This window comes from Danio aesculapii, chromosome 10, assembly GCF_903798145.1.
Source record: "Danio aesculapii chromosome 10, fDanAes4.1, whole genome shotgun sequence".
NCBI classification, from domain to species: domain Eukaryota; kingdom Metazoa; phylum Chordata; class Actinopteri; order Cypriniformes; family Danionidae; genus Danio; species Danio aesculapii.
The window spans coordinates 36,147,235-36,166,413 of record NC_079444.1 but is presented as its reverse complement, the minus strand read 5'-3'; the positions used below and the strand labels follow the sequence as shown (position 1 = coordinate 36,166,413).

The following is a 19,179-nucleotide window of genomic DNA, read 5'->3' as shown; positions in this document are numbered from 1 at the left end:
ATGTTTTTCGCTTTCTTCAAAATATCTTCTTTAGTGTTTTTTCATGAATTTTCCTTCAGCTTTTTCCCTTTATTCATCAGGGGTCGCCACAGCGGAATGAACCACCAACTTATCCAGCATATGTTTTACACAGGGGATGCCCTTCCAGCTGCAACCCATTACTGGGAAACATCCATAGCTACAAACACACTGGATGGTCAAGGCAGCACCCGGAGGAAACCAACGCCAACACAGTGTTTTTACGGATTAAAGAAAAAAAAAAGTTTATAAAACCACTTGATGGTGAGTACATTTTCATTTTTGGGTGAACTATCCCTATAAAACTATCAGATAATTTAGCTGGATTAGTTTAGCTACAACCAAAACCCATCAACAAACCATCTTAAACTATTTTGTACGGCAATGTTAATGAGGTAATAAACATATTTGTGTTCCCTCAGTCAGAGACGCCGTTGTTACACGACTTGTGGACGGTAAACTGACCTACTTTTAACATGACTAATGGGAAAGTTGTCCTAAATAGCAACCATAAGCTGTTTTTTAAATGAGGACATCATATATCACTAGTATGACAGGCGATAAAACAGTCAGTTTGCTGTTAAACGGTTTCACGCTGAACTATGACTCAGTATAAGCGGTTTTTATGTTGAGATTTGTTCCTTTAGCCTCCACGCCCACCAAACCAAAGAAACGGGCGATTCAGAAGCTTAACGGACACTTGTGTCCGTCCTCAAAGAAGTTAAAAAGTAAATAAAATGCGTGAAAACATCAGCTCGCGGTCTGTTTTGGACTTTATGAAACTGGAGGCGTTCGTGAACCGTCCTCCAGCCGGATTCACCGTGGAGCGGCGCCCGGGGTGCAGACTCCTGAAATGGGATCCTGAGAAAAGCTGCGTCTTCATCGATGACATCCATTCTAGAGAGGGAAAAGTAATCTTCTACAATTCCCCAGGAAGGTAAATTTGGTTTATTAATTCCATATATCAAATTTCAGTGGTTTGTTTACATTTAGCGTGCTTTTGTAAGTCTTGTGACTGGGCATTTCAGGAAAATCACGGTACGTACTTTGGGAGAGTACACTGATTTAAGACGACAACTGACCTTAAAGACGATTTACATACTAGTGTCTGCTTATGACAACACTAAAGGCGAAGAGAAGAGCAACGGAGATGTTCCAGGTAGGTGAATCAACATTTTTCTTACAGAAGACCCCTACAAACAGGGTTGGGCAAAACTACATGAAACAGTATTTTAAAATAAAACACCAAATACCTTAAGCTTAAGTGTATCAAAATAAACTACAAAATGCAGCAGCCACAACATGTATCAAAATAAAATACAGTATTTTAAAATTACTACAAAATATTTTTACAAGAGCGCATGATATTTATTTACAAACCTTCCATCATTAGCTCTTTTCGATTAATCCCTTCACCATTATACTCAACAACAATAACTTTTCTCTGACCAAGTTTTAGCTTTTTTTGCCACTTTGCTCACCTCTATTGCTACTGTACATCAGGAGGTATAAAATGTAATGTGTTTTTTATTTTATACAATATTTTGTATATATTTCATATAGAAAGTCCTGTCTTGAACATGACCTTTAAAACATTTAATGCAGATCATAGATATATACACTAGATATCACATACGGACCCCGAACATGCGTCAATAGCACCGCCACATTTGTACAGTGCTCCCAGAACAAATGTCATTCAGCTGCACTAGTCAAGACAGTGTGCCAACGTTAAGATGCTGGATATTAGCACTGTGTACGGGTGAAGTAACGAGCAAACAAAGCATGAAAGCAGAACAAGATTTCGTTTTGTACATTTTTGTATGTTATGAACTTGTGCTAAACAGGTAACGTTACTGATGATAATAGTCTCTTGCTGCATTCACCATAAGGCAAAGTAGCTCCAACTTGCACTAAATATAAGCGTATGCTAGTTTCGTTGAATAAAATAAGCAAACAATGTAAATGATATATGACAACGAAATGCTGCGGTGCCAAAAGCTTGTATTATTGTGGCTAAGTGAACGAGTTGTTCAAAACAGAGATTCATTCACAAACGAATCCCTCCCTCCATCAGAATGAGAAGGGAAACCAGGAGAAAGGGGTGTGTTTCAGTACACGGATTAGATCAAATTTAACAGGGAGGGTGGATAATACATTTCCATGCACACAAACACTTGTTCCTTGTCATAATGTCCGTGCGGTCACTTATCCATCGATATAGAAAAGTGATGGAAAATTATAATTTTCATAATTTAAAAAATATTTGCATACTGATCACCGGGAAAACTACGGATCATATGTATGCATATTTGTGTATTTTTCTGGCTCTGGATGGCCAGTCCTCCACTGCCCCTTGGTCTCGCATTCATTTCAATGGAGCGCTACCCTGTATGAAAATGGCGGCTCTATTGACGCATTCCTTTCAATAGACAACAGGTATTTACACAGATAATGTAAATATCTATGAATGCAGATAACAAATCGGAACAATGTACTACAACTGTTGATTGTGTTTTCACCCATTTGCTGGCAAGTAAAATTGCCATAATCTCTGTACAATGATAATTCAACCTCTTAATATTTTAAAAGGGTGATCAATTAAGTTCATTTTAATTTTTTTGTTCTGAATTGAATTTTTGTTCTGAAAAATAAATTTGCATATGAAACAGTCAATAAAGTATTGTAGAAATCACCTTTGTAGGAATTATGTTGGAACATTATGTTATGTTGTTTTGTTTTAATCACAAATATTTGGCATCAGCAATCCATCCAAAAACTGCTATTATTAGTACAGGATGCTCATTCTCCAAAGATTTTTTTTTCCAGTTCTTCTTTAAATGGAAGAGTCAATAATGTCCAAAGCACCAATCAGATGGTGCATTTTTATGATGTCATCAGGTAGACTTCCTACAAAGTATTTTAAAAGTACAAGACAAAGTATTTTGATACAAAACATTAGCCATTTTCATCATCCCTATCAAATACTAATTACAAAATACTGTTTTGTATTTCAAAAAAGTATTTAAAAACATGTATCATAAATTCTGCCCATCTCTGACTACAAACATTGGACATTGGTTTGTTGATATGACTATGGACCACAAAACCATTCGTAACGTAAATTTGATTTGTAATTTATAAATAAGCTTTCCAATGATTTATTTTTTGTTATTGTTGGTTAACAACATTTCAGATGCAACTATTTCAACATCTGGTATCAAAAGGGTTTTAAAAAATATTGAGAAAATCTCCTTTAAAGTTGTCAATATTAAGTTCGTATAACAACAGGTCTGTAGCCAGCCTGGTGAGGGGTGGTTTTTTTCATAAAAAGTGGACATTTTTGCTGTTATTTGCCTGATTTTTCATTTAATTATGATATTTAAATACTGCATTTTAGTGACATTTTAAGCACTATTTTTAGCTTGTTGTGTGGTCATCATAACTGCACTTTTTTATGTACCAAAAATATTTCCTGAAGATTTAGAAGAAATATGACTATACTTATTTTTTAAACTACAAATGTATTAGTCAATTATATATTAGTCAAAGACAAGTCCTATTGTGTTTTCATTTAATAAAAGTATTATATGCATATGCAGAAAGCATAAAACACTCAAGAGAGTAATATTTCATATTACTTTAGTGAAAAATAAATGTTCCATTGCCATTCATAACAGATATATTTATGTAAAAATGAAACGACATGCTTATTCTTACCTTTACTTACTAAAATATTTAAAATAATGAATATAGTTAATATATGTTTTTTGGTATATAAACAATTTGAACATAGAATTACATTTTATTAAGTATCTTTGTAGTAAAATCATAGTAAAAATGTGTTATAGTGATTATTTATTTATCCAAATTTTAATGTTTAATCATAAATATTAGTTTTATTTGTTTAGTTAATTAATTTCTTTTTATTTAAATTTAAATAAACTGACAAAAATATTTCTCATTTCCAGTTTTCTCAGTTTAAATTATATTTGTTTATCTTATTTTTATTTTTATTTTTATAATTTTTTTGAGAAATGAGAAATATTTATTTTTATTTTTTAATTCAGTTTATTTAATTTAATTTTATTTTATTCCAGAATAACAGTTTTAGTTTTATGGTTAAATATAAAATTATCTATTTTTACATATGGTTTAACATGGACTTAAAACTTATTTTTATTGTCTTGGTGAGATTAACAAGTACTAATTTACTCAAATGAGTCAGCCAGGAAATACAGTAAAGCTATATGTCATGTCAACACTGAAGGAATTATTAAACTTTGACACAGTCACATACTGCATTAGTTAACACCACACCCTTAATAATTGTCCAAAGCTGCTGAATATTACGTGTTGGCGATAAACGGCAGTCATCCAATGATCAGATGGGAGATGGAGAGAGGCTTGGACAAGACCATTTCATCTGTCGCTGGAGAGAGCTATACAGTTGATGTGAGTGGAAACTCGTTTTTCTGTGATTTACAATATACAGATGAAGTTAATTTATTAGCCCTCCTGTGATTTTTAAAAAAAATATTTCCCAAATGATGTTTAACAGAGCAAGGAAATTTTCACAGTATTTCCAATATTTTGTTCTTCTGGAGAAAGTCTTGTTTGTTTTATTTTGGCTAGAATAAAAGCCGTTTATAATATTTAAAATTCATTTTAAGGTCAATATTATTAGCCCTCTTAAGGAATATTTTTTTATGATAGTCTACAGAACAAACCATCATTATACATTGACTTGCCTAATTTTTCTAATAACATAATTAAATTCTTTAGGCCTTTAAATGTCACTTTAAGCTGAATACTAGCATCTTGAAAAATATTTAGTAAAGTATTATGTTCTGTCATCATGGCAAAGATAAAATAACTTATTTCTTATAACTGATTTATTAAAATTATTGTTTATAAATTTGTTTAAGAAAATCTCTCAGTTAAACAAAAATTGGGGAAAGCAATATACAGGATGGCTAATAATTCAGGAGGGCTAATAATTCTGACTTTAACTGTATATTGTGATATGAGTATGATTTCACTAAATGACTTGAATATCTTTATTTGGAACGCATGTATTATTTTATATTGATTGAGATTATTCTGTAAGGCATAAAATCTAATAACCAATCTACAAGCATCAATAAATAACAAAAATAATAGATAAATATATAAATACCGACAATAAAGAAAAAGATAGAAACAAAATAAACCGCTTTATCATTTTCGGAGTCGAACATTGTTCAGGTACAGTTCAAGTAATTGAAAAGTAAAAAAATTTTATAAAATTAATTATTATTAATGTTGCGAAAGTATGATTTCTTATGCCTGAATGCCTTTAAAATAATTAAACAAAGGGTGTAGAATTGTCATGGGCGGAGGCGACGTGTCCCCACCAATATCCACCAATTAATGTCCCTACCTATAATGTAATCGACTTTAAAATAAAATAATCCTCCGTCAACCCTTAGTAACCTACACATGCACAAAGTCAGATTCGATACGACTTCACTGTAATACTATTAACCAAGGCTGTGTAAATAATCGAAACTTGGTTTTGATTTTGGCCTCCATGATTATGGGAAACAATAATCGGTATAAAACAGTTAAATTGCATCACACACCTCTCTAAATTTCTCTACATTCATACCTCCTCAAAGCCTGACTGCAGTAAAATCATGTAAATTGATTTTGCAGCATGGGACATGATTGTTATTTGTATTATTAAGTGTTTATTATATATTATTAAGTATTTTATTCATTTTTTTAAAAGTGTGAAACAGAATTTGTGCTGTTCGCTGCATGCGATCTAGGGATGTATGTCCCAACCAATGTCAAGAGCTAATCTACACCCTTGCATTAAACAGTAACAGACCTCCAAAACACATGCAAATGTCATTCTTGCCACAAACAGTTTTTACCAAAATAGCAAAACTCTTTCTCAGTTTGTTGTGTAGGCTTGTATTTTACAGTACTGTAAAAATACTCAAAACTGTCTCTACACTGAAAAAAGTGTTGCATGCAAAACTGTTGCAAACAATTTATTTGTGTTGAATTTAAACAAACAAATTAAATTGAATAATGTTCAGCTTAATTTGTTTGTTTAAATTCAGCCCAAAGAAATTGTTTACAGCCACTTAACATAAAAAAAATTGAGTAAATCCAAGGAATCATCTTTGAATAATTTTTTTCAGTGAATGTTTTCAAACAAAAATTTTTTATTTGTCACACTAGTGCCAATTTCACATCTGTCACATCCATAACCAAGCTTTTTCCTCATAAATGCAAAAATGTCAAATAAAATTGTCAATCATTTTTGTTCTACAGAGAGACAACTGTTATCCTTTTGATTAGCATTATTTGTTTGGGTTGTGCAGTTTAATACACAGAATGTTTACAAAGTATGTTGTATACACTACCTGACAAAAGTCTTGTCACCTATCCAGTTTTAGGAACACTAAATAATAACTGGACTTCTAGTTGATCATTTGGCATCAGAAGTGGCTCATATGAAAGGCAAAAGCCTCTAGATTACGCTTATTTTAACAAAATAAAATATGATCATGCCTTGATTTTGAATTATTTAATTAGGACAGTAAGGTCTGACTTTGCTTAGACAAAAGTCTTGTCACCTAACAGAAATAATGTCCAGTATAGAATATAAAGTCATGGTGCAGTGGAAAAAGAATGAATATTGTGTCTGACTTCCATGAGCTTGGAGGACTGCATCCATACATCTTTGCAATGACTCAAATCACTTCTTAATAAAGTCATCTGGAATGGCAAAGAAAGCGTTCTTGCAGGACTCCCAGAGTTCATCAAGTTTCTTTGGATTCATCTTCAATCCCTCTTCCTCCATCTTACCCCAGACATGCTCAATAATGTTCATGTCTGGTGACCAGGCTGGCCAATTCTGGAGCACCGTGACCTTCTTTGCTTTCAGGAACTTTGATGTGGAGGCTGAAGTATGAGAAGGAGCGCTATCCTGCTGAAGAATTTGCCCTCTACTGTGGTTTGTAATGTAATGGGCAGCACAAATGTCTTGATACCTCAGGCTGTTGATGTTGCCATCCACTCTGCAGATCTCTCGCACGCCCTCATACTTAATGTAACCCCAAACCATGATTTTTCTTTCATCAAACTTGACTGATTTCTTTGAGAATCTTGGGTCCATGCTGGTTCCAATAGGTCTTCTGCAGTATTTGTGATGATTGGGATGCAGTTCAACAGATGATTCATCAGAAAAATCGACCTTCTGCCACTTTTCCAAATGATCAACTGGAAGTCAAGTTGTTATTTGTTTCTCTTACAACTGCGATCGACGAGAAGACTTTTGTCAGGTAGTGTACTGTAAACTCGCAACCTTTTTTGGTCACATCTGTAACGCATGTTTTTGTTTCGCATTTAAATTATTTAAAAAATTATATTTTTCTGATCTCATAACTCATATTTATACTTTCCCATATACTCTCTCTGTGAATTTATGTTTTGATTTTTTACAGCAAATGTCACATCCATAACGCTGGAATTGCTCAAATGACAAATTACAATACAGACTCAACATTTCATATCTTGCTATGTGACTATTGTGAATGACCACATTGCGATATCGATGCTGAAACAATATATTGTGTAGCCCTAATTTGTGTCTCTTTTTTGACAAGCTAAAAATGAAAAGTGGTCGGCGCAATAGCCTAGTGGTTAGCGCGTTGACATATGGTGCAGTAGCACGTCAGGGCGTCATGAGTTCAAATCCCGGCTCGAGGACATTTCCCTACCCTACCCCCCTCTCTCTCTCTCCAACTTCGCATACTGTCCTATCTAATAAAGGCAAAATAGCCAAAAAATAAATCTTTAATGAAAAGTGAATGTTCTTTTGTCAAGGTTGATGTTAGTGCAGCACTACAGGGATGGATGAGGGAGAACGCTCAAGCTCTTGCTGATATGGAAAAGGTAGAACGAACCTGGAAAGACACACACTTCACCATAAAGTATCGATCTGATGCCCTCTTTGACTTTCCCTACTGGTTTGGCTTCAGCAAACGACAGTTCAAGGTTTGTTTTAATCCTTTAGCAGCACTGTAAAAATATCTGTTAATTAACAGGCGCCGTATGTTGTGGTTCACATGGCGTTTTCTGTTTATTTACGGTTGTTTCATCTCTGCTCTGGCGAATTTGATGTTGAAAATTCAACACAGCAGATTAACAAAGTGACTTTTATTGGCATTTTAGGATAAAATATTATTTAAGAAATCATATAGAGAGAATTAAGTCTATATACTGGCAATTTGTTACCAGGTTTTTGTACCATAATTTACAATACAAACAAAGACAATATATCACTTCACAATATTAAAAATGTCAACAAGACATCACTTTTCAAACTTTTCTACATCAAAAGCTATTGGAGGAAAGATCAAGCTCCCTTAATGCAATTCAAAAGCATAATTAAGTGAATTAAAAAAACCATGAATCATCAAATACGGAAACTGCTAATTAACTATTTATTTTTACAGTGAGGTCTGTTTGATGGTTTAAAGTATTGAGAATATGACTGGAAATCTGATTTTGCAGGTCTCTTACCATGGAAGATGATATCAACACAATTTGAGACAGAAAATGTCAACTTAAAGGATTAGTTCACCCCAAAATTTACTCACAATTAAGCCATCCTCTGTGTATATGTCTTTCTTCTTTCAGACAAACACAGTTGGGGAAGTTTTACATTTTATTCAGTTTTTTTTTCATGCTGTATAATGATGCTGACTAGTGGCTCTCTTTCAAAGCATACAAAAGCAATTAAAGCATTACGTCACGTTACAAAGTATACAAAGAAATGTGTGCCGAGCCCCCGATGGCACATTCACTGCTTACTAATAAAGTAACAGTGCCAAATACTGGCCTGGCAAACATAATACAAAGAGATCATTTTGAAAACACTGTCAAGTAGATGGTGTATGGTTAGTTTAATGATGCATTTAAAAACATTTTCAAAATGCAAAGTAAAAATGCCTTTTTTGACTACATAGTGGTTGTGTAAATATAGACTAAGAGAAGAAGAGTTTGAATTTTTTGCACAAGTATATTTGAACCAGAGTAAATCATCATCATCATCACCACCAGCATCATAGTCGAGTCAGAGGTCAGTCAAGAAGATGTCTAGTTATTATATTTAAATATTGAATATGTTGCTTACTGTTTTTGACCTTTGTTATTAACTCAATTATTTAGTTTTTATGACTTTATTTTGAGTTTATTATTTATAAAATTGTAAATATTTTTGGTAATTTTTGCAACATTTCAAGCTTTAAAAAAAGGGCCATTACCCTACACCATTATACAGCATGGAAGGGCCAGGATAAGGTTTACAGGATTCACACAGTTATGGAAAACCTGGAAAAGTCATGGAATTTTGACATGGCATTTTCCAGGCCTAGGAAAGCTTTGGAAAAACAGAAAAACCCACAAAGTTTTGGAAAAGTCATGGAAAACATATCTGTATACTTGAATATAGGTTATTTACTTCTTTTCTGTCCTTGATCAATCACATACTCTCACATTATTAGTGCTGTGTAAGCATTATTTAAATCAGTTTTACATAGATATAGATATAAATTGAAACTAAATAGATTGCTGCATGTTTTACGATATGCTGTAATAAATTTGAACATGCATTGTTTTTCTTTTATCACGCGTATGTAGACATTGCATGAAACATTAGCTCATGATAATTTACTTGAAGGTCTTGGAAAAGTCATGGAAATTTAGTAGTAAAAATGTGTATGAATGAACCCTGGGATTAAAACTACTCCAGCTGTGTTTATCTGAAAGAAGAAAGTCATATACAACGATGATGGCTTGAGGGTGATTATATTATTCATTTTTGACTGAACTATTTCTTTAATTCAGGAATCAAAGTACACAGATGAGGAGACTACGAGAGTTAGGAAACTGTTGTTCATTAAAGCACCTTTAAGGACCATTTTACTGTAAATAAAACTTTATTTTCTCACGTTAGCAATAATAAAAAAAACAATAATAAATATTGTTAAATAATTATGTTGAAGTCCTAAATTGTATATAAATAAAAATAATTACAATACTTTTTTTAAAATGGGTCACTGTATGTGCCTGAATGTGTTCCTTTCGTTGCTTTAAATGACTCATGTCATAAAGAATCAAATTTTCCTGTATATTTTACAGCAAAGTGAAAAACTTCCTCACGTCACAGGTTAAAACATCACGTTTTCCTCTGACTTGTGCTGTGTAGAGCATCATCTACTCTGCACTACCAGAGAATCATTAAAAACGTGTATTTTTTAACAAGGTTTCAGTCTGATCTTGACATGTCATCACTGAATATTTTGCAATCCTGTTATGTAATCCAGGCTGTGCAAAGAGGCTGTTGATTTCGCTGCGCTGTATTTCACACAACAGGAAACCGGCAATCCGGTGCAGAAGCAGAACTTGGACCTTTTTAATGGCACGATATTACAAACAGACTATTTTAAGTGCCATTAACACAGCAGTATTCAGTTAAATACAGAAAACTTACACAAACAGGCTTAAATTCTAAATCCTTACTATTTTGGCCACAATTAAAACTTTACTGATTGATTTGAGCCCTTTAAAACATATTTTAAATACATTACACTGGGATATAACAGCTATTTTGTGTCTTCTTGTGTTGGTTTTTGTGAAGATTTGTAATATGTACATACCATTTTGCAATTAAATGCTTTTTGTAATCATGTAGACGCTTCACACTTTCTTTCTTTCGTCTTTTTTTTTTATATCCTCACACTGATAAAGCATTAACCAAAAGAGATTATTTACACTGAGATGTTAACCCAGTTTAGGGCAAGAGCAGAAGGGTGGATGCTGCTTTGGTGATGGTCTGGATGTATTCTTTATAGTCGCTGCCACCATAATTGAGCATCAGGTGATTTATGATTCCCACAACACACATGAGTGACAGGAAGAAGAGAATCCGTTTCCCAAACAGGAAGCCAGGAGTACTGTCAGGCATACATACAAGAGAATCTGTCAGCAAATCTGCTATATGGCTTGGTGACAGTACTGATAAACATATGTGTTTGTATAACGCAATATAACGGTTAAAACTTTATTAAAATTCAGCTAAATGCTTCAAAGATTAAAATTTCTATACAGAAATACTTTAAGTAGGGAGGAGGCACTGATATTGGTCAAATGTTTACAGTACTAGCTAGTTTATTTCTGTTAAATTAACTTGATTGAATAAGGATTGGATCCATTTAACATTGAACTGTTCAACGTTTTAAAAGAGGCACAAGTTAACATAAAAACAACATGTAACAATACTGTTTTTAACACAATGTAAATTATAATAGGCCTATATAACTATTGGCATCAACTTTTTTCATATTATTTGTTGATGGGTTTAAATTAATCGACTATCAGGTGGTAAATATCTCTACTGATCTATTACCTATATAGTAGAGATATTTACCACCTGATACTGGATTAATTTAAAGCTATTGACAAATCAGTAATATGAAAAAGTTGAATCTAGTTATATACAAATATTGGTTATTCTGCATTACATCATCACTAGATACACTCACCGGCCACTTTATTAGGTACACCTGACCAACTTCTCGTTAACGCAAATTTCTAATCAGCCAATCACATCAGAGGAGAAAGGCCAGACTGGTTGAGCTGATAGAAAGGCAACAGTAACTCAAATGACCACTTGTTACAACCGAGGTATGCAGAAGAGCATGTCTGAACGCACAACACGTCCAACCATGAGGCGGATAAACTACAGCGGCAGAAGACCACACCAGGGGCCACTCCTGTCAGCTAAGAACAGGAAACTGAGGCTACAATTCACACAGGCTCACCAAAATTGGACAATTGAAGATTGGAAAAACATTGCCTGGTCTGATGAGTCTTGATTTCTGCTGCAACATTCGGATGGGTCAGAATTTGGCGTCAACAACATGAAAGCATGGATCCATTCTGCCTTGTATTAAGGGTTCAGGCTGGTGTTGGTGGTGTAGTGGTGTGGGGGATATTTTCTTGGCACACTTTGGGCCCATTAGTACCAATTGAGCATCGTGTCAACACCACAGCCTACCTGAGTATTGGTGCTGACCATGTCCATCCCTTTATGACCACAGTGTACCCATCTTCTGATGGCTACTTCCAGCAGGATAACGCACCATATCATAAAACGCAAATCATCTCAGACTGGTTTCTTGAACATGACAATGAGTTCACTGTACTCAAAAGAGCACCTTTGGGATGTAGTGGAACGGTAGATTCACATCATTGATGTCCAGCCAACAAATCTGCAACAACTGCATGATGCAATCATGTCAATATGAACCAAAATTTCTGAGAAATATTTCCAGTACCTTGTTTTTATCAATGCCATGAAGGATTAACGCAGTTCTGAAGGCAAAAGGGGTCCAACCCTGTACTAATACGGTGTACCTAATAAAGTGGCCGGTGCGTGTATATTATCTGATGTTAAAATGCAGAATAACCAATATTTGTATAATTCCAGTTCTTATAAAGACCTGCTCACACTAATAACGATAAACATTGACCTGACAGGCTACCTGTAGTTTTGATTTTTGTGACTTCGCGCCCTTTAAATCAGGATGATTTCTGATTGGTTGTCAACATTTTTAAAACTCCTTGTAAACCGTGCCGTTAAAGTTGTGGCGTGCACGCGGACTGCGTTCTTTTAAATGTATTTTGCCATCGTCCTTGGTGTGAACAAGCCTTTAAAAAGGTCATCAAAATACAATTTCGATGTTTAATTTTATTTAAGTGTTGCTTATTTAGCAAAAGAAACCATCTTTTTGTGGTTATTTGTTCCGAGTTATGGATTTTTTCAAATATCTTACCTTTGGCAAGTCTCCCCCATGTAACCAACAAAATACTTCTGGCGGACCACAAGGTAGAGAATGCCAGCGAAGGCAGCTGGAGCTGCAGCAGAAATGATTTATTGTTGTTAGAAATGACATTGAAAGTACAAATTTTGAGTTCTATAGGCGTAATTTCACGATTGTACAATGTTGTTTTTGGCTCACATGTTTATACGTCACGGCTTAAGCGTGAACAAGTATTTGCAAACGAATTGACGTAACATCTGAGCAAAGCAAGCCATTTATAGTACAATACAAAGGGGTGTATTCTCCCTTCCTAGACAATGTTGTGATTAACATAGGTGAGAAATAAAACATTTATAATAAAAAAAAGGTTTGTTCAGTACTTTTTATGATGAAAGTATTGTCATGAATCTATACGGTAATATTACCTTGACTGAGGCAGATACCAGCGCACCACAGCACTGCCAGAAATGTAGGATACGTATCCATGCAGTTTCGCCTTAAATTGTCAGAAACAGTTATAAATTAATCGTTATGAAGCACAGTTATTTATTAATAATCATAATTTTCAAATATACAGCTTCAGAAACAAACTCAATCAGCTCATTCACACAACTGTTATGTTACCAAACAGATCAAGCTCTTTCTTTTGGAAAATAAAAACACATAGTTGTTACTTCCTCTGTGGTAATGGTTAATGACACTATGAAGACGATCTAAACTGAGACACTTGCAAACTGATATGAAACAGTGTAGATTTATGCACCTGATAACAAGTGCTGTAAATTTGGTTTATTTTCCATATTTAAAAAAATAAAATAAAAAGGGAAGAAAAATACACTGCAAAAATATTCAGTGTTAAATATTCAATGTACTATGCAGTACAGAAGAATATTGCAGGTACATACATTTTGACTGGAGACATTTTTCTGTTTTCCTTCTGTCCACATTCATAGGTTACACTTAATCAGCCAGTTTACTTTAAAGTAGGGCTGCATGATAATTGGAAGTCTGACATTGCGATATTTAGTTTTTCTGTGATTATATATTGCGATCCACTGTTTCTATACAATTCCAGCAAATGATTGCATAGCACTATTTGGAAAGCGTTTTTGGTTACACTTTATTTTAAGCTTCAATTCTCACTCTTAGTAAACCATTTTGACTTTTGCTTTAATAAACTCCTTATTAGGGTAGTTTAGGTATTGGGTAGGATTAGGGATGTAGATCATACCGAATACGTGCTTTACTAATAAACAGCCAATATCTTAATAACCTTGCAACTAAGTAATAGTGAGAATTAGTCCTTAAAATCTTACCAAATGTATTAATTTGGGTCATGCATTGTGAATCAAGCATTTCATGTAACAAACAAACTACAAGCATAGATAAATGCACTGAAGCAAAGATAAAAGTGAAACAAACAGTGTATGCTTTATTGTTTTGTATATGTAAATGTAAAAAATACACTGCAACGTCAGCTCAGCATGTGACTATTTCAGATGCACACATTGCGATATCAATGCTGAAACGGTATATTGTGCAGCCCTACTTTAAAGTACATCTGCAAACGTCCAAATGAACATTAAAAAGTTGTAATTGTACAGATCCTTTCACTTTTTTCAGACCAGCGGAACCCTCTTGCAACATATTATGCAAATAAAGCAGAAGTTAGTTTCCCTAATCGCAGGAAAATTTTGAGCTGTTATGCAAAAGAAGATAAACCAGTAGTGTTTCACTAGCTAATACTTTATTTAAAAAAATATACAGTGCTCAGCGTAATTGAGTACACCCCATTTTGAAAATGAATATTTTTATCCATTCCTCAGGGAATAAAGGCAATGCATTTTGGTGCATTTAAACAAAATAGATTTATTAAACAGATATATTTATTAAATTAATATTTTAGTCACCAAACCTATTTAGAAATCGAAAGATAATACAGTTAAATTCAAGCAAAATATTGCAAAAACAACATTACAACCTACACAATTTGAACTAAATTTTTCAATTTTTTTTTGCTTCTCTTGACTTTTCCTCTTTTTTAAATTTGTATTTAATATTTTCTATAACAAATAAATTTGGGTGTACTAGTTTTGGACCGTTATCATGAGTTATTTTGTTAGATTAGCTCCATATTTGGCTTCAGTGCTGACTAATCTATTGCATATGCACAAATACAATATCGTATAGCGTCCTATAAAAATATGAATTTAAAAGACATTGTGAGAGGTGTACTTATATATGCTGAGCACTGGATATGTGCTTAAATATATAATCTCAATGTATAATTTGAGGAACCAGAATCAGCGTTACTCACTTTGCGCAAGACAAGCGCTCGAAAGCTGCAGAACGTTTCGATTGATGACCTGTGCACTCTTTCTCAACCTTTAGAGCAAAAAACACTAAAGAAGAAGATATTGTATTAGTAATCCATCTTATTATGGTTAGTTTAATCCATATACAGATGAAGGCAACATTTTTTGTCATTTTCTCCTTTGAAATTTGTATTCTTTTTCAAATGTTTCCCAAGTGATGTTCAAGAGAACAAGGATATTTTCCACAGTATTTCCGATAATATTTTATCTTCTGAAGAAAGTCTTAATTCAGTTTTACATTTCATTTATAAACAATTTTAAGGTCAATATTATTACCTTCTTTAATAAATGCAGTGCTTCCCACACATATACTTTACTTGGGCGGGCCGACACGTTTTGTTTATTTTTACTATTATTATCATCCTTTTACAATTTTTTTTGTATTGGCCTAATATAAACAAAGAAGTGGAAAATCTTCTCTCCTTTACCCGTTTCATACTGCTCGTTCTTTGTGTGCACTGTCAACGCACAGACTCTCATGTGCTGCAGACCCACAGAGACCCGCACCTTTTGCATCTGTGTTTCTAAAGCTACTAAAATGTCCGGAATTTGGTTTTGCTTTCATTTTAAGCTGTCGTTAATTTTATGCGCACAGCCGCGAGAGACACATTAAATAATTAATTCTTCAATCTAATCGACTTTAATTCTAAACTTTCCAAACGAAATTACATCTAAATTGACTGCAGAATATCTGTACACAGTTAGAAATGGCTAATCAACTAATTTGTCTTATTTAAACACACGTTTTATTCTGATTATAATTTTTAGAGATATTGTCTGTTTTTATTCCTTTTTTCTATCATTAATTTCTAATTTGCTGTATATTTTATCAATTTGACGATGTCAATATGTTACATATTTTATACATCTAAAATGCTTTGGCAATACTGTACTAAATGTTATGCCAATAAAGCAACTTGGACTTGAATGAGAGGTAGAGAGAAGCAGGTTTAACCTGTCAGTGGGTGTACATGGCTCCTGAATAGCATAAAAGAGAAATAGGGGATTTTTAAAATTTGTCAACAGTCTTTTTTTATTTAATTTTAAAAGAGATAATAATAAAATATAGTGTTAAAATTTAATTATGTTTTGTTTGTCGCATATAATTAACTATTTATGTGCTGTTGGTTTCAATCCGGCTACCACCGCAAGTACATTTTAAGCCTGTGGGAAGCACTGAAATTATCTTTTTTTTTTAATTGAATGGAATAGAACAGAGTGCCTTTTAATTTCACTGTACAGGTATACAGTGTATGTGCAATGAGAGTAAACGCATCTCACAACTCAGTGCAAGCATGTAAATATATCCTTTCAATACAGATCACACTAAACAAGTTACAGTAGAATTAACTGTAGACGATGAAATTGGCTATGGAACAATCCACAGTTTCTAATGACTTTCCTAATTAACTGAGCTTTAACCTTATTAACCTAGTTAAGCCTTTAAAATGCACTTTAAGCCGAATACTACTCTTTTATAATGACTAGTAAATAGCAATAGTATTATTTACTACTATCATAGCAAAGACAAACAAAATGACTTATTAGAAATTAGTTGTTAAAACTATTATGTTTAAAATGTGTTGGAGAAATCTTCTCTCTGTTAAACAAATATTTTAAAAGCAAATTAAATTTCACAGGAGGGCTAATAATTTAGTTTTTAACCATATAAAAACATTACAAACTACTCCTTCTAGGTATATGAACGCATGCATAATGTATTCAAAGATAATTTGCATATTCATTCTGCGTAAACATCAGCCAACGACAGAAAACAAAACAAAATGTCTTACCATTCTGAACAACGCTGAGTAGAGTGACCAGCACCAGTAAGAAAATGTTGTCCATCACTGAAGCGTACATGTTGTCGAGTATGAAGGTTTGTTTTAGAGCTGTTGGTGTGCAACTGCTGCCTGATGGTGTTTAGTATTAGAGAGATAACATCACTACTGGGCTTCACCACCACACACACACTGAAGTATTTCCTGGAGGGAGGGAAATGAGGGGCATTAACTCACACTTCTGCTTTATTTAGCACATTTCAAAGAATGCATGCAATTATAATTGGAAGTACAGCGGCATCTGCCGTTTCACAGCTGCTTTTTATGTTTTTTTCTGTAATTTTAAGTTTAATCTGGCCATCTGCTGACCTAAACTGGTTTGCTGGTCTGGTTTAAAGTGATAGTTCGGCAAAAGATGAAAATAAGTTTGTAAAGTAACATGTTCTGTCTTAAAGTGGGTGTTTTTTATGTGATTTGCATTTTAAACCTTAAATGTAAGTTAAGAAGTTATTGTGTATTAAAGGGCACCTATTTTACCCCTTTTACAAGATGTAAGATAAGCCTTTGCTGTCTCCTGAATGTGTCTGTGAAGTTTCAGCTCAAAACACCCATCAGATTATTTATTATAGCCTCCAGACTATACTCATTTTGGTGCCTGAGTACATTGTAGCTGTTTTTGTAGCCTGCGGCTTTAAATGCAAATGAGCTGCTTATCTCCGCCCACTGTTCCGACGTTAGTGTCTGCTTCTCATCACGTGTTATGTCAGATAAATAGCAGTCAGTGATAGAGACAGACTTGGATGAAGCTAAAATACAGCTCATTAGTCAAAAACACCAAGTAAATTTATTTGATGTATTAGTGGTGGAGTTCATTCAAGCCTTTCTGAAATGAGTCACACACTAATGCTGATTGCAGGTACACCCATATTAGCTTTAACTGACACCATGCAGCTGTGGTGATTATACCGATTAAGAATTACTATTGAATTTACTATCTTTATTACTAACATGCTCCGTTTTAAAAATGGTTTAAACTTATAAACATTACAAAAAGTTGGAACAGATATTTTAATCCCAGTTTATTTGCAATCAAATGTTCTGTGGACGTGATTACAGTGCTCAGCATATATATATATATATATATATATATATATATATATATATATATATATATATATATATATATATATATATATATATATATATATATATATATATATATATATATATAGTAGACCCCTCAAGTTTCATGACTCCTCAAAAGGACAAATCAAGGTAAACAAATAAATTGACAAATGTAATTGAAATTTTGTAGGCTGTGATTTTTTTTTCTTCAATATTTTAATTTAATTTATTTTAATATTTATACTCAATTATGGTGAGCACTGTACATGTTATTACATGGCACCTGTCAATCAATTTTATGAGCGGGGAAAACCGCACTCCCACGACACTGTTCGGTGGGCCTCAAAATCACTGGCATTTGGGTCCTATTTTAACGTCAGGAAATAAAAATAAAAAAAAAGAGAGAGACTTGTTTCTATCACTCCAATATGACAGTGGACACACTACACATACAATTCTGTCTAAACAGCTTACAAAAGTTGATTTTCATCTTAGGTGCCTGCATAAATCTGCAGTTTTTTTATGAATATTTTACAATGATTGGAAGTCATCATGGAAGTTAATAGGTAAAAAAAAAACAGCTACCAACAGTAAATTAGAAAAAAAATGAAAAATCAATCAAAAACAATGCATCAAAGACAATGTTGTTTCACATGTCCAAGACTTTGATAAAAGGGAAAAAAATCCAGTCCACAATTACTTTTTATATTGAAAGTTCGTTATTTAGTGTGTTTTTTGTCACTCTACAGACATCATTTATGAACTTGGCAATTAAACAGTTAAAATCCTGTAATTTTCTAAGCAATTTAGAAGTTTTGATCAGGTCTGAGATTAACAGATTTATGCAAAACATTTTGAAAAAAAAAATATATATATATTAATCTGATGCAATTTTACAGCTGTTTAATAAAGTGGATGTTTTCATCTCGAACATAACAATAGGTAGTTAATTTGTTTTGTTATTTTTTATTCAAAGCATTTTCTTAAAATACA

General features: G+C 33.3%; 2 protein-coding genes across 2 annotated transcripts; one reads left to right on the top strand and one right to left on the bottom strand.

The window, feature by feature from the left end:
• Nucleotides 1-458: 458 nt before the first annotated feature.
• Nucleotides 459-10,085, top strand: LOC130236455 (mesenteric estrogen-dependent adipogenesis protein-like). Its single transcript, XM_056467165.1, has 5 exons — nucleotides 459-955; nucleotides 1,047-1,177; nucleotides 4,358-4,473; nucleotides 7,903-8,073; nucleotides 8,593-10,085. Exons 1-5 carry the CDS (start codon nucleotides 756-758, stop codon nucleotides 8,611-8,613), a joined length of 639 nt encoding a protein of 212 aa, XP_056323140.1. The 5' UTR covers nucleotides 459-755; the 3' UTR covers nucleotides 8,614-10,085.
• Nucleotides 10,086-10,091: 6 nt separating this feature from the next.
• On the bottom strand, nucleotides 10,092-17,271 carry alox5ap (arachidonate 5-lipoxygenase-activating protein). The gene is made up of 5 exons (XM_056467169.1): nucleotides 17,074-17,271; nucleotides 15,223-15,307; nucleotides 13,331-13,401; nucleotides 12,918-12,999; nucleotides 10,092-11,036 (listed from the first exon to the last, which is right to left on the bottom strand). Exons 1-5 carry the CDS (start codon nucleotides 17,141-17,143, stop codon nucleotides 10,874-10,876), a joined length of 471 nt encoding a protein of 156 aa, XP_056323144.1. The 5' UTR covers nucleotides 17,144-17,271; the 3' UTR covers nucleotides 10,092-10,873.
• Nucleotides 17,272-19,179: the final 1,908 nt, after the last annotated feature.